Source organism: Salvelinus fontinalis, chromosome 29, assembly GCF_029448725.1.
Source record: "Salvelinus fontinalis isolate EN_2023a chromosome 29, ASM2944872v1, whole genome shotgun sequence".
In the NCBI taxonomy this organism is placed as follows: domain Eukaryota; kingdom Metazoa; phylum Chordata; class Actinopteri; order Salmoniformes; family Salmonidae; genus Salvelinus; species Salvelinus fontinalis.
The window spans coordinates 36,045,288-36,058,163 of NC_074693.1; the positions used below are offsets into that span (position 1 = coordinate 36,045,288).

The 12,876-nt window shown below is 43.6% G+C and overlaps 1 protein-coding gene across 1 annotated transcript in view; it reads right to left on the reverse strand.

The window, feature by feature from the left end:
- Positions 1-12,876, reverse strand: part of LOC129827927 (ribosome biogenesis protein SPATA5-like) — a 120,291-nt gene that overhangs the window by 81,214 nt on the left and 26,201 nt on the right. Inside the window, exons 14-15 of the mRNA XM_055889219.1 lie at positions 12,787-12,866; positions 9,657-9,783 (exon numbers count right to left, since the gene is read on the reverse strand). Coding sequence (XP_055745194.1) covers positions 9,657-9,783; positions 12,787-12,866 — 207 coding nt within the window. The remainder of the gene's footprint in view (positions 1-9,656; positions 9,784-12,786; positions 12,867-12,876) is intronic.

A 12,876-nucleotide genomic window follows, 5' to 3' on the forward strand; every position in this document is an offset into this window, starting at 1 on the left:
CAAAAAATCTTGGTTGATCAACAGCCTATTGACCAAACAATTGACCAGTTGACTAAATGGGGTCATCCCTAATGTACAGTACCAGTCAAAAGTTTGAACACACGTACTCATTCAAGGGCTTTGCTTGATGTTTACTATTTTCTACATTGTAGAATAATAGTGAAGACATCAAAACTATGAAATAACACATATGGAATCATGTAGTAACCAAAAAATACTTTTTGTTAACTACATTTTATATGTTAGATTCATCAAAGTAGCCACCCTATGCATTGATGACAGCTTTGCACCATCTTGGCATTATCTCAACCAGCTTCATCTGGAACGCTTTTCCAACAGTCTTGAAGGAGTTCCCACATATGCTGAGCACTTGTTGGCTGCTTTTCCTTCACTCTGCGGTCCAACTCATCTCAAACCATCTCAATTGGATTGAGGTTGTGTGATTGTGGAGGCCAGGTCATCTGATGCAGCACTCCATCACCCTCCTTGGTCAAATAGCCCTTACACAGCCTGGAGGTGTGTTGGATCATTGTCCTGTTGAAAAACAAATGATAGTCCCACTACGCACAAACCAGATGGGATGGCGTAGCGCTGCAGAATGCTATGGTAGCCATGCTGGTTAAGTGTGCCTTGAATTCTAAATAAATCACACAGTGTCACCTGCAAAGCACACCAACACACCTCCACCTCCATGCTTCACAATGGGAACCACACATGCGGAGATCATCCTTTCACCTACTCTGGTCTCACAAGGACACGGAGGTTGGAACCAAAAATCTCCAATTTGGACTCAGACCAAAGGACAGATTTCCACCTGTCTATTGTCCATTGCTCGTGTTTCTTGGCCCAAGCAAGTCTATTTCTTATTATTGGTGTCCTTTAGTAGTGGTTTCTTTGCAGCAATTTGACCATGGAAGGCCCGATTCAGTCTCCTCTGAACAGTTGATGTTGAGATGTGTCTGTTACTTGAACTCTGCGAAGCATTTATTTGGGCTGCAATTTCTGAGGCTGGTAACTCTAATGAACTTATCCTCTGCAGAAGAGGTAAATGTGGGTCTTCCTTTGCTGTGGCGGTCCTCAGGAGAGCAAGTTACATCATAGCGCTTGATGGTTTTTGCGACTGCACTTGAAGAAACTTTCAAAGTTCTTGTCATTTTTCTGATTTTTCTGAGCCATAATATGGACTTGGTCTTTTACCAAATAGGGCTATCTTCAGTATACCACCCCTATAGGGGCGGCAGGTAACCTAATGGTAAGAGCGTTGGACTAGTAACCGAAAGGTTGCAAGATCAAATGCCCGAGCTGACAAGGTAAAAATCTGTCGTTCTGCCCCTGAACAAGGCAGTTAACCCACTGTTCCTAGGCCGTCATTGAAAATAAGAATTTGTTTTTAACTGACTTGCCTAGTTAAATAAAGATAAAATAAATAGATTTTCATTACACAACTGATTGGCTCAAACGCATTAGGAAAGAAATTCCACAAATTATTGTCTGTCGCCTACTGAACTGTACATGGTAAACTGTAAGTGGAACTTCACAGGTTGTAAAGAAAACTCCCCTGGAGCCACAAAATGGCCGAATTAGGGCAATGCGCAGCCCCCACAAACACCTTGAAAACTTGCTCTGTACAGTAAGTGACCTTCGTCGCAGCCAAAACTACTCTTTCCTGTAGGCTTGTACTGTCTATAGTATGACAGAATCAGCAGTTAGCTGGCAGACATTTTTACATTTGGTTAGTTGTATCAGTGTTATTTAGATGGAGCTAAATGTGCAATAGCTAGCATAGAGGTAGCAAGCTAGCTCTTTCACTTACCCAGTTGACCTCCATGATCACTGAAACCCATGATAATGCTCTGTCTTTGCTGGTGCTGCTGGCTGTTTGAGATGCTTTAGAAGCCACATTGATGGTAGGGACAGAATCCTCTTTGAGAAGCAACTTCGTGTTGAAGCACTCCTTCCATTATTGATAGCCATGGAAGTTCTCAGGGATGAAATGTGCCCTGCAGATTGCTGAGTAGATACCCAATTCATCCGGTTTCCACTAGTTACCACAGCCACATTTAAGGTTAGGGTTAGGCATAATGTTAGCAGTGTGGTTAAAGGGACCAATTTGACCACCTCATTCTCACAAATGTATTTCTTTAACGTTTTTAATTCACAATGTGATGCTGACCGAGGGGCATTGTGGTATTACTTTTTCCGAAATTAGAGTTGATTTGGAGAAAACCTCAGACCCAACTTTTAGAACAACATTATAATATAACAATTGATTTAAGAGTTTATAATTTGGGAATTTTTTCTTGGGGTGCTCTAAGTTCCTATTATATGTGGTTCTGGCATTAAGAAATAAGTGCTACACTCCCTTTAAGAGAGTAAATGTGTTGGCATGTCCTCTTTCCAGTGTGGCTGCAAAGTCCCAGCAACAGACCTCCAACATATTTGTTCCGTGGTTTATTACTGGCCCTTGCCACGCCTGACCCCAGGGTTCCCCTACTTTGAAGGTGATTTAACGATGATTCCACTTTCACAAGCCACTGCCAGTGGACACTAGCACCAAATTGAGGAATTTCATGGAAAGAAATGTTCCTTTAAAAAAAGAAAAAGTGGATACAACTAGTCTGTTGTTTTAAGGTTCAAGGAAATAATGAATTCCAATGCTAAGCTACGTAAGCACATTGCATTTCATTTGTTAGAAAGCCTTTAAAGGAATGGGTTTCTTTCTTGAAACCTAGGATAATGAAAACTACCCTCAAACAATCTATGACCACAGGATCCAATATCAAATTGATGTCAAATTGCACAGATTGGACTGTAGCCTCATACGAAACGTTCAGGAAAATCCCCACTTGAAAAAGTCACTAAGCAGTTTGTGCAATAATTGCACTACAAGAACAACCCATGTCAGAACATGGATTTAACCTCACTTCAGAAAAGCAACACAACTGTCCCCATTTCCTCTGCAAACATGTTAAAACACATAGAACCCCAATATATGTTTTTTTAATGTATTTGCACAGTGAAACTAACATAAAAATGTGGCTTTATATTCCAGCATTATGGATTTGAGATCTAATGTTTCATACGAGGTGATAGTACAGAATGTCACCTTTTATTTGAGGGTATCTACATACATATTCGTTTTATTATTTAGAAATGAAAGTACTTTATGTATCTGGTCCCCCCCATGTGAAGAAGTCATAAGTATTTGGACAAATGCACTTATAGTGTATCAAAGTAGCGAAAAGTTTTGTATTTGGTCCCATATTCCTAGCACGCAATGACTACATCAAGCTGTAAAACTGAACATTTCTTCTCTCCTCCCCATAGGGAAATTTGTAGAATTGTAGCAAACTTGCTTTAAAATGGCTCCATTTTCTCTACAGCCCATGGCAAAATGTGTAGAATTGCATGAAAATAACTTTAAACCTTTAATTTTTCTCCACTGTCAAGAGGGGGACAATTAACCACCCTCCCCCCAACCAAATCTCACTTAGGACCCCAAAAGGCTAGATTTTTGCTTGTGTTATGTTTTGCCCAATCTTAACTGAATGGTGAATGAAGAAATTTTCTTTCTAAGTGAGTAGATAAGATGTTTCTAAACACTTCTAAATTAATCTTGATAATACCATGACTAAGAAAAATCATGAAATAATCATGAATGATGATGAGTGAGATACCATTCAGAGGCTACAACAAAACATGTTAACCACTCACCATTACCAATAACAGGGCAGGTTAGCATTTTTTGAGGAGTATCTTTGTGCCTCTGTATGCTTATCCATAATCATGGTAGCATCCACATGAATATAAAAGTGTTCAGAAACATCTTCTACTTACAATAAAACACACTATTCCCTATTCGGTTCCTTTTGGGCAAAACATAATCCCTAACACAACCAAACCAAACCACAAACGCATTCAACAAGTTTGTAGAGTTACACGCTTGATTTAGGGATATGGGACCAAATACAAAACGTTTGACTACTTTAATACACTAAGTGAATTTGTCCAAATACTTAGGACTTCTTCAAATGGGGGGACTAGATACATAGTGTTTTCATTTCTAAATGGTAAAACAAATTAAAATAACCTCAAATAAAAGGTGACTGTCCAAATACATATGAAGGAGAGTGTAGTTAAGATATATACAGCTCCAGAACATGGAAACATTACTCCCGCTCTGACAGCCAAATGGGCCTAGCAGAAGAGGCTTGGTTTGATTTCATTTCACTTACAATGGGTAACATAAAACTTGACGAAGATGACTGGGCTGATTGAGGATATACTTTGGGATACCGTTACCATCTCTCCGGCAGCGCCTCCAAATCGTCGCTCAGATAATAGCTCATTTGTTAGCTGCCCAAACAGCACTAGCCCTTGTTGAATAAAAAAAAACCTGTCCCGTTTATGAATGGACAGCAATACCCTCAGTAGCATGTTACTATACTCCGCTCCCATTTAAATCCCCTAAACTTACACCTAATCCACCTGTAAGCGCCTCTTAATGTGGTGTCGGGATCCCCCGGCCAGGGTGATCTATTCTGGGGGGCTTTTGGAGAAACACAAAGTGGGTATTATTAGGAGGTAGCCCCTCCCAGGTCCCGTGTTGGGCTGCTGTGGACCTGGATGTATGGCTGTATGATGGAGGTGAGCACTGATGATTCATGCAGCTCCCAGCTCCCTGGCTGTTAGTGTGGGGAGCACTGGGAAGTAGAGAAGAGTGGGGTCGTTTAGGTGTTTTTGTCTTTGCACATGTCAAATAAGGTCCCTGCCCTCTTGAGAATATCAAGCCCAAACTTACACTGCACTACTGAGGCTTAAAGTGAAGTGAATTAAATGTGACAACAAGACGCTTTCTCTTCTATGCACAAATACACCAAATGCAAGAGGAGGAAAGGTTCGCTCAATGTTACCACAGTCTTAGCACTAAATGCTACACCAACCTACCGTGCTCTCCACTCGTCACCTCAAGACTTCACACCAAAAGAAGTAGACCTTCACCTCAACATGTACCGTGGTACATGTACTTTAAACCTAAAAACCTACACCTCAATGAGTACATTGATTTACACATTTCCCGTTAGACTCGACAAAGCTCCAATGAGAGAGCGGGGAAGACAAGCTCTCCAGTGGGATTGTGGAGGGGTTTAGGCACAGCATTTATGAGAATAAACGAGATTTCCTGAACTGAAAGCATTCCAAGGCCCTGGTGGTCTCTGCTCGCCAAGAGGCAAGACGACACACGCTGGAGATGTCTCCCTTACCCTCCCTCTCTCGCTCGCTCGCTCACAAAAACAGAGGAGCAGCCGGTGAAAGTGGAATGTGCGCATTAGTTCATTGTCATTTAGTATTTTGTATTATCTATGCATGCTCTGCTACTCCCAATGTGGAGAGCACATTATCAACCGCCTTTCAAGTTGAAAAGAAGCATGCAACGACCAGGACTATGTTTAATACACTGCCACCGCATGAAAAGGAGCAAAAATGTGATGAATCACATTAAACTGTCCTCATAATTACACATTTAAATCAGCGTAATCTGGTGCATGCGTGATCAGAGTTTTTGGTATCCTGGGGGGGCGGGGGGGCTTGACTGATGTTGTCAGTTCTATTACAGTGGAAATACTGATTTGCTCGGGTTCTGTTGATTTGCTTGATGGTATTCTAAGACGTACACTGTGTAATCTGACACTAATACAGCCCTTGAAGTTTGATACTTGCCTGGGGATCATAACCCCCCCACACACACACCCATCTCCTCCTAGAGCTCATCCCTCCCCTGCTGGTATCCCATTGCCTGGGTACGTACACACACACACACACACACACACACACACACACACACACACACACACACACACACACACACACACACACACACACACACACACACACACACACACACACACACACACACACACACACACACACACACACACACACACACACACGCAAAATCTCCCATTTGTTTTCGTTTGCCACTGAGCTACATCTGTAGCTGGTGCCTTTTCACGTAACTGATTTCGACGGGCGAAAGAGTGAGAACTGGGGTAAAATGCTGTATCATTTACCAGTAAACAGAGATACTAATACTTTGAAATAACATTGACAGCCAAGCTTTCAGAGAGACATCCTGTGCTGTGCAGCACCACCCTATTGAGAAGTGTACAGTCAGGAAAACAGTGAATGAACTCTAATCCTTTAAGACAGCACAAATAGAAATTCCATCATGGTTGGCTCACCTTGAGTGAGAGACAGAGATAGAGAGTGAGAGAGAGGCAGTGAGGCAGAGAAAGAGGGATAGAACAAGAAAGAGAAATGGATAGAAAATAGGTAAAGCTCGGAGAAGATAACCAAAACACAATAAAATATGGCCTGTTGACTGAAGGGCTTATTACCGCGCTCTTTTGGCTAATATTACATTTCTTGCCAGGTCAAGGTTGGGCCCAGGTAGGCTTCTGTTGGATGAGTGGCAACACGGGAGTGCATCATTCAAACTGTGAGAGTCGCCCATGACCAGTGTCTGCTAGGTGGATATAGTTGATAGTTCCGCATGTTGGGGTGAAGAGCCAAAGGAGACACATTTATAAAACGTGAGAATGTTTACGTCTGGTCAAAGGTCAATGAAGAGTTGAAGACACATTTTCACAACAGACTGTTCTTGTTTCAAAGACTAAATGCACTGCTGTCGCCCAAAACAATGGCACTTAAAAGCAAAGTCTATGATGGGATGTCTGGGAATGCCATCTGGTTGAATGGTGATTGGCGATGTGGTAGGTTTCCAAGGCAAAACAAAATTGACGTCAGCAGGCAACTCTGTGATACAATCCTTTTCACAGATACACCAAAGACTACAAGAAAATGTATAAAAAACGTCAAGGCACATTTATGGCTAAGGGCTTTTTATAGGCTTGGGAACATGAAGCTATAAATAAAGGCTAGTATTCAGATATTTACAAACTGGCCCACAAATTACAGACTAGGGCAATTAGACTCTGATTACGATTAGAAATGTCCAACGTTGACCATTGGCTTGAAAAATACTGACAGATGTTCAGTGAGCTCATATTCTGCTGTCGTGTGTCTGTTTGCATATAAATCAACAGCCCAAGTCCAGCTCCTCTAAAACATTAACAAACACAAGGCATGACTAATGTTGAGATGTGGTGGTGGAGTTATCAAATTAAAAACCTTTGCTTTTATTTCAGTTTTTTTGTTCCCCCTTAAAAGACACTAGGAGGTAGATATAAACCTTATATTAGATATAAACCTTTTTTCCACCCTACGGTTATTAACAAAATTCTGAGAGAAAAAAGGTGAGGGGGTCAGATTCCGTAATTTTGCAATCTTGTGTGGCAAATCTTAAATTACTGGGGGGGGGGGGGGTAGTTTGGTCCATTTAGGAGGTTTAAACACTGCTCTTTGCGAAGCTGCAAGTATTAGGCCACAGATTAAAACGCTGATAAGGACTCTTTTAAGATACACAAGGGAGGCATACCAATTACCAATGGTGACATGTGGACTGTGCAAAAGTACAGTGTTCAGAGAGAACTAAATGCGTCTGAGGGCAGTATGTGTTGGGGTTCCCACCTCCAGAATAACGTCGCAATCTCCTGCATGTGTGCCTTTACTGTTGCACTCATAGGCCTTAGCCTTCACTCTTGCCATCGTAGAACGCTAAATATCATTGTGTAGAACAACCTAATAGCCAATGGAACCAGCAAAACACCAACACGTTTAGAATAAAATATGTAAAACAAAAAGTCCACAGGACGACCTCGACATACTTGTTTATGGCGGAACAGCACCTGATGTGGCGCCATCTCCTGTTCACAAAATAAACTACACAAGCCCTGTGTTGAGTGGAGGGAGTGGGATTATTAAAAGAAGCATGAAACACCACACATCTGTTATCCACAGACCTGATAAGAGCCCGGTTGGTAACGTCTGGTTAAAAACAAACTCCATCTGGCACTAATCACATATACTGTAGCATTCCCACCTCCTGATAGAAGGGTGGGAGCTCGACACACATTGTGTTAAATAAATAGGCTATTCAGTGGAACAACAAACCAACATTATCCTTCCTCGAGGAAAAAGTGTGCACGTGTGTGTGAAGGGGTGGGTCGGGGGGGGGCTGTTTTAGATGGACAGCTGCTACAAAAACGGACTGACACAAGGCTAGGGGGCTCTCCTCCAAAGCAGGCTGGGTAAATAGAATAGTGCCACTCATCGTCACAGGAGACTCAAAATGGGTCAAAAGGCGGGATGGGGCGAATTGTGCAATACAAAGGCCTGTTGAACTGTGGGAATTTTGTTTTCGGTATGAAAGTCATAGTTATTTAACACAAACAGGTTGTGTAAACAGTCTAAGCTGTATTTGTTGGAATTATTTGTGAGAGAAAGACAACATGCATTTTATAGGTCAAATGTTTTGCTCCCTTTCCACAGTGGAGCCAGTTCTAAAAGCTGGCTTAAGGAGGTAGATAAGTAGGAAGTAGACACTTGACTCTGTTAGTGGCTGAGAGACAAAAGCAGACCCACCCAAACTACATTATGCCCCATAAGTACATGCATACTCCCTGTCTTTCCATGTCCTTCTCTCTCCCCCCACTCGGTCCATCAAACTAAGAAGTCCCTGTGCTCCATCAATCTGCCGACAATGTGCCTCATTGACACCCAAACATCCCATTAATCTTCATTTGTCTCATCATATCCTGCCATTCTCATGGAAATGGCCGCCTACTCCTGTGTGTTGACAGTTTGGGGGTGGTGGTGTGTAAGTAGGGTGCCAGACCAAGGGAAGGGGGACCATAGAAAGGGCCACTCCATTTGGCGGCTTGCGTTTCCCATCACGCCTAATGTGTTTCGCATTCAAATAGCACCCCCTACTACCCCCTTGGTAGGGGGGCAGGCTAATCTGATTTCTCAGCTGTCTGGGACCCCTGCTTCCTGACAGCAGCAGCAGGGTTGGCTTGGTGGGGCTGCTGAGGATGCCTGGGGTTTCTCATGCACCCCTCCCAGGGGCTCGAACCCCAACTGCTAACAGAGCTTGGAGTGGCAGGTCAGGCAGTAGCAGGGGAGGAGGAAGGAAGGAAATGGTCTTCAGTTGCTAGGCAGGCCAGGGATGTGTCAATTCTCCACCAGTGGCCCTGGAGGAGACTTCCAGCTGTTCAGCTGTCCATAAGGAAGCACTGTGAGGGTTTATCCCACCATGGGGCCTCAACAGCCACCTGGCAAAGTGGGAGCAGGAGGAAGTTCCCCCTAGGCACTGGACTAAAGGATATCTTCAGTTTTAAGTTTTTCCCCTCCTAATCACTCTACTTTCTGATAAGAGCAGAGACGATTACATTTCAGAAAGCAGAGTATGTTCATAAAGAGCAAGTGCATACATAAATGGAGGAGAGAGGAAGACGGAAAAGAGGGAGATGAGGGAAGGCTACAGAGAGCGAGAATGAGGAAGAGCGAGCTGTAAAAGCCCATAGTGCCTGTGTAGCGCCAGGCCATTTTTTCCTGGGTGTGTTTTGACAGGGTCCAGGCTCTGTCTTTGATCAGCACTCATGAAGTTTCATTAAGAGATAGATGGAGGATAAAGAGGATGGGAAGCAGAAAGAAAGAGAGGGAGGGAGAGGGAGCAGGAACTCTGCTGGATCTACCTTATCTATCATGTCGGGCCGGTTGGTGGCGGCCAGCACGGTGACGTCCCTGAGTTGCTCGATGCCGTCCATCTCTGTCAGGAGCTGGGCCAGGACCCGGTCCCCTACGCCACCAGACCCCGAGGAGCTGAGAGAGCAAAAGGGAGAGAGAGGAGGGGGAGCACAAACGGAGAGGTGGGTGGGGGGTGATAGAGGGAGGAGAGAGAGGAGAAATGAAAAGACCTTTAACCAAAAATGTGTCTGTTCAAGTTGTCATGTCCCAGTCCCTGCACTGAGAAGTAATAAGCTGTTTATTTTCCATAGCACAGTGTAGTGTCTTTCCCTCCCGTTTCCACTCCCCACCTCTGTCAGACACACGCACACACTCTCTCTCTGTCTCTGTTCACAGGGCCAGCGGAAGTGCCACACGTCATTACCACAGACAAGGACTCAGAGGAACACAAAAGAGACCTGTCACTGTGTTATGACCCTGGGAGGAAGAGAAAAAAGGCCTTGCGACTAAGAGAGAAATCTGCCATGCTGCTTCCACCTTTCATCCAAGGTCTGTTCCTTTCTCTTCCAATCCCTATGGACCCAATGCCTCCCTTTTTTTCCTCTCTCCCCTTTCTCTTTATGCGCCTATCTCCAACGGTCTCTCGGCCTCTCTCTCTCTGTCTCAGTATCAGAAAACTCATTCCGACAGACGCCCCTGCATCAAGCAAATTTGAAAGGCAGGGGTCAAAGAATTGCATAAAATCCGGTCAATTCGGGCATGCAGTTAAATTAGAAAATCTCTAGTGTAAGTGGGGCATTTTGTCAGGTCGAATACCATATCCAGTCCATTCCTGAGTTGACTTAAGTTGACCCCCGAACTGATACATACAGTTGAAATTGGAAGTTTACATACACTTAGGTTGGAGTCATTAAAACTCGTTTTTCAACCACTCCACAAATTTCTTGTTAACAAACTCGAAAGTCAGAAAGTCGGTTAGGACATCTACTTCGTGCATGACACATGTAATTTTTCCAACAAATGTTTACAGACAGATTATTTCACTGTATCACAATTCCAGTGGGTCAAACGTTTACATACACTAAGTTGACTGTGCCTTTAAACAGCTTGGAAAATTCCAGAAAATGATGGCATTGCTTTAGAAGCTTCTGATAAGCTAATTGACATAATTTGAGTCAATTGGAGGTGTACCTGTGGATGTATTTCAAGGCCTACCTTCAAACACTTTGCTTGACATCATGGGAAAATCAAAAGGAATCAGCCAAGACCTCAGAAAAAAAATGTTTAGACCTCCACAAGTCTGGTTCATCCTTGGGAGCAATTTCCAAACGCCTGAAGTTACCACGTTCATCTGTACAAACAATAGTACGCAAGTATAAACACCATGGGACCACGCAGCAGTCATACCACTCAGGAAGGAGACGCGTTCTGTCTCCTAGAGATGAACGTGCTTTGGTGCGAAAAGTGCAAATCAATCCCAGAACAGCAAAGGACCTTGTGAAGATGCTGGAGGAAACAGGTACAAAATGATCTATATCCATAGTAAAACGAGTCCTATATCGACACAACCTGAAAGGCCGCAAGCCACTGCGCAAAAACCGCCATAAGAAAGCCAGACTACGGTTTGCAACTGCACATGTGGACAAACACGTACTTTTTGGAGAAATGTCCTCTGGTCTGAGGAAACCAAAATAGAACTGTTTGGCCATAATGACCATCGTTATGTTTGGAGGAAAAAGGGGTAGGCTTGCAAGCCGAAGAACACCATCCCAACTGTGAAGCACGGGGGTGGCATCATCATGTTGTGTGGCTGCTTTGCTGCAGGAGGGACTGGTGCACTTCACAAAATAGATGGCATCATGAGGCAGGAAAATGATGTAGATATATTGAAGCAACATCTCAAGACATCAGTCAGGAAGTTAAAGCTTGGTCGCAAATGGGTCTTCCAAATGGACAATGACCCCAAGCATACTTCCAAAGTTGTGGCAAAATGGCTTAAGGACAACAAAGTCAAGATATTAGAGTGGCCATCACAAAGCCCTGACCTCAATCCTATAGAAAATGTGTGGGCAGAACTGAAAAAGCTTGAGCGAGCAAGGAGGCCTACAAACCTGACTCAGTTACACCAGCTCTGTCAGGAGGAATGGGCCAAAATTCACCCAACTTATTGTGGGAAGCTTGCGGAAGGCTACCCGAAACGTTTGACCCAAGTTAAACAATTTAAAGGCAATGCTACCAAATACTAATTGAGTGTATGTAAACTTCTGACCCACTGGGAATGTGATGAAAGAAATAAAAGCTTAAATAAATCATTCTCTCAACTATTATTCTGACATTTCACATTCTTAAAAAAAAGTGGTGATCCTAACTGACCTAAGACAGGGAATTTTTACTTGGATTAAATGTCAGGAATTGTGAAAAACTGAGTTTAAATGTATTTGGCTAAGGTGTGTGTAAACTTCCGACTTCAACTGTAGCCTGTACCCTTGGGCCATATGACACTGCAGGTCGCAGTTGAACCGCATGTATGAGTTATGCACACTGTTAAGTTTTGTGATGTCATGGACATCATAAGAGAAGTTTGGAGCTAAATCCCACTTCAAGTATTGCATGTACTTCAGCAGACACAAAATGTCACCCTACATGCACTAAATGGCAAAATGGTTTTGGAAAGAATAGACACTGTGACCCATCCCAGGCTCAGTCCAATTAGGCTTGAGAGAAGGCCATGTTTGAACCATATCTGGAGTGGTCTTTTGTCTGGTCCTAAACCATTGACTTTCAGTGGGGGTTTATCGGGAAGTACGCCTCATATTTAGCTTCCCCCATCTGCTGTGGCGTGCACAATGAAGCGCTTGTCTGCCGCGGCCTGTGTCCTCTCTCTGTCCATTTCATCTTCTTCCTAAAGCCACAGATGTTTGATGGCACTGGCACTGCCTCCGGACAGACTGGCTCTTCTGTTTGTCAGTGTGTACGTGCATGCCTGTGTGTGCATGCGGGTGTGCGTGCGCTAGTGAACTGTCTCCATGGGAACTCCACAGCCGGCTTTATCAGTGTAATTATTGTACAGACATGGGGACTATAGACAGTCAGTCATTCAAAGAGTCATTGTTCTCATTTCTGAGAAGAAATACCTACCTTCCTCTTTCTCCAGCAAGAGCGTCAATCTCATCGAAGAACACAATGGAGGGTGCAACAGCTCTGGCCTTCCTAAACAACTGGCATTGA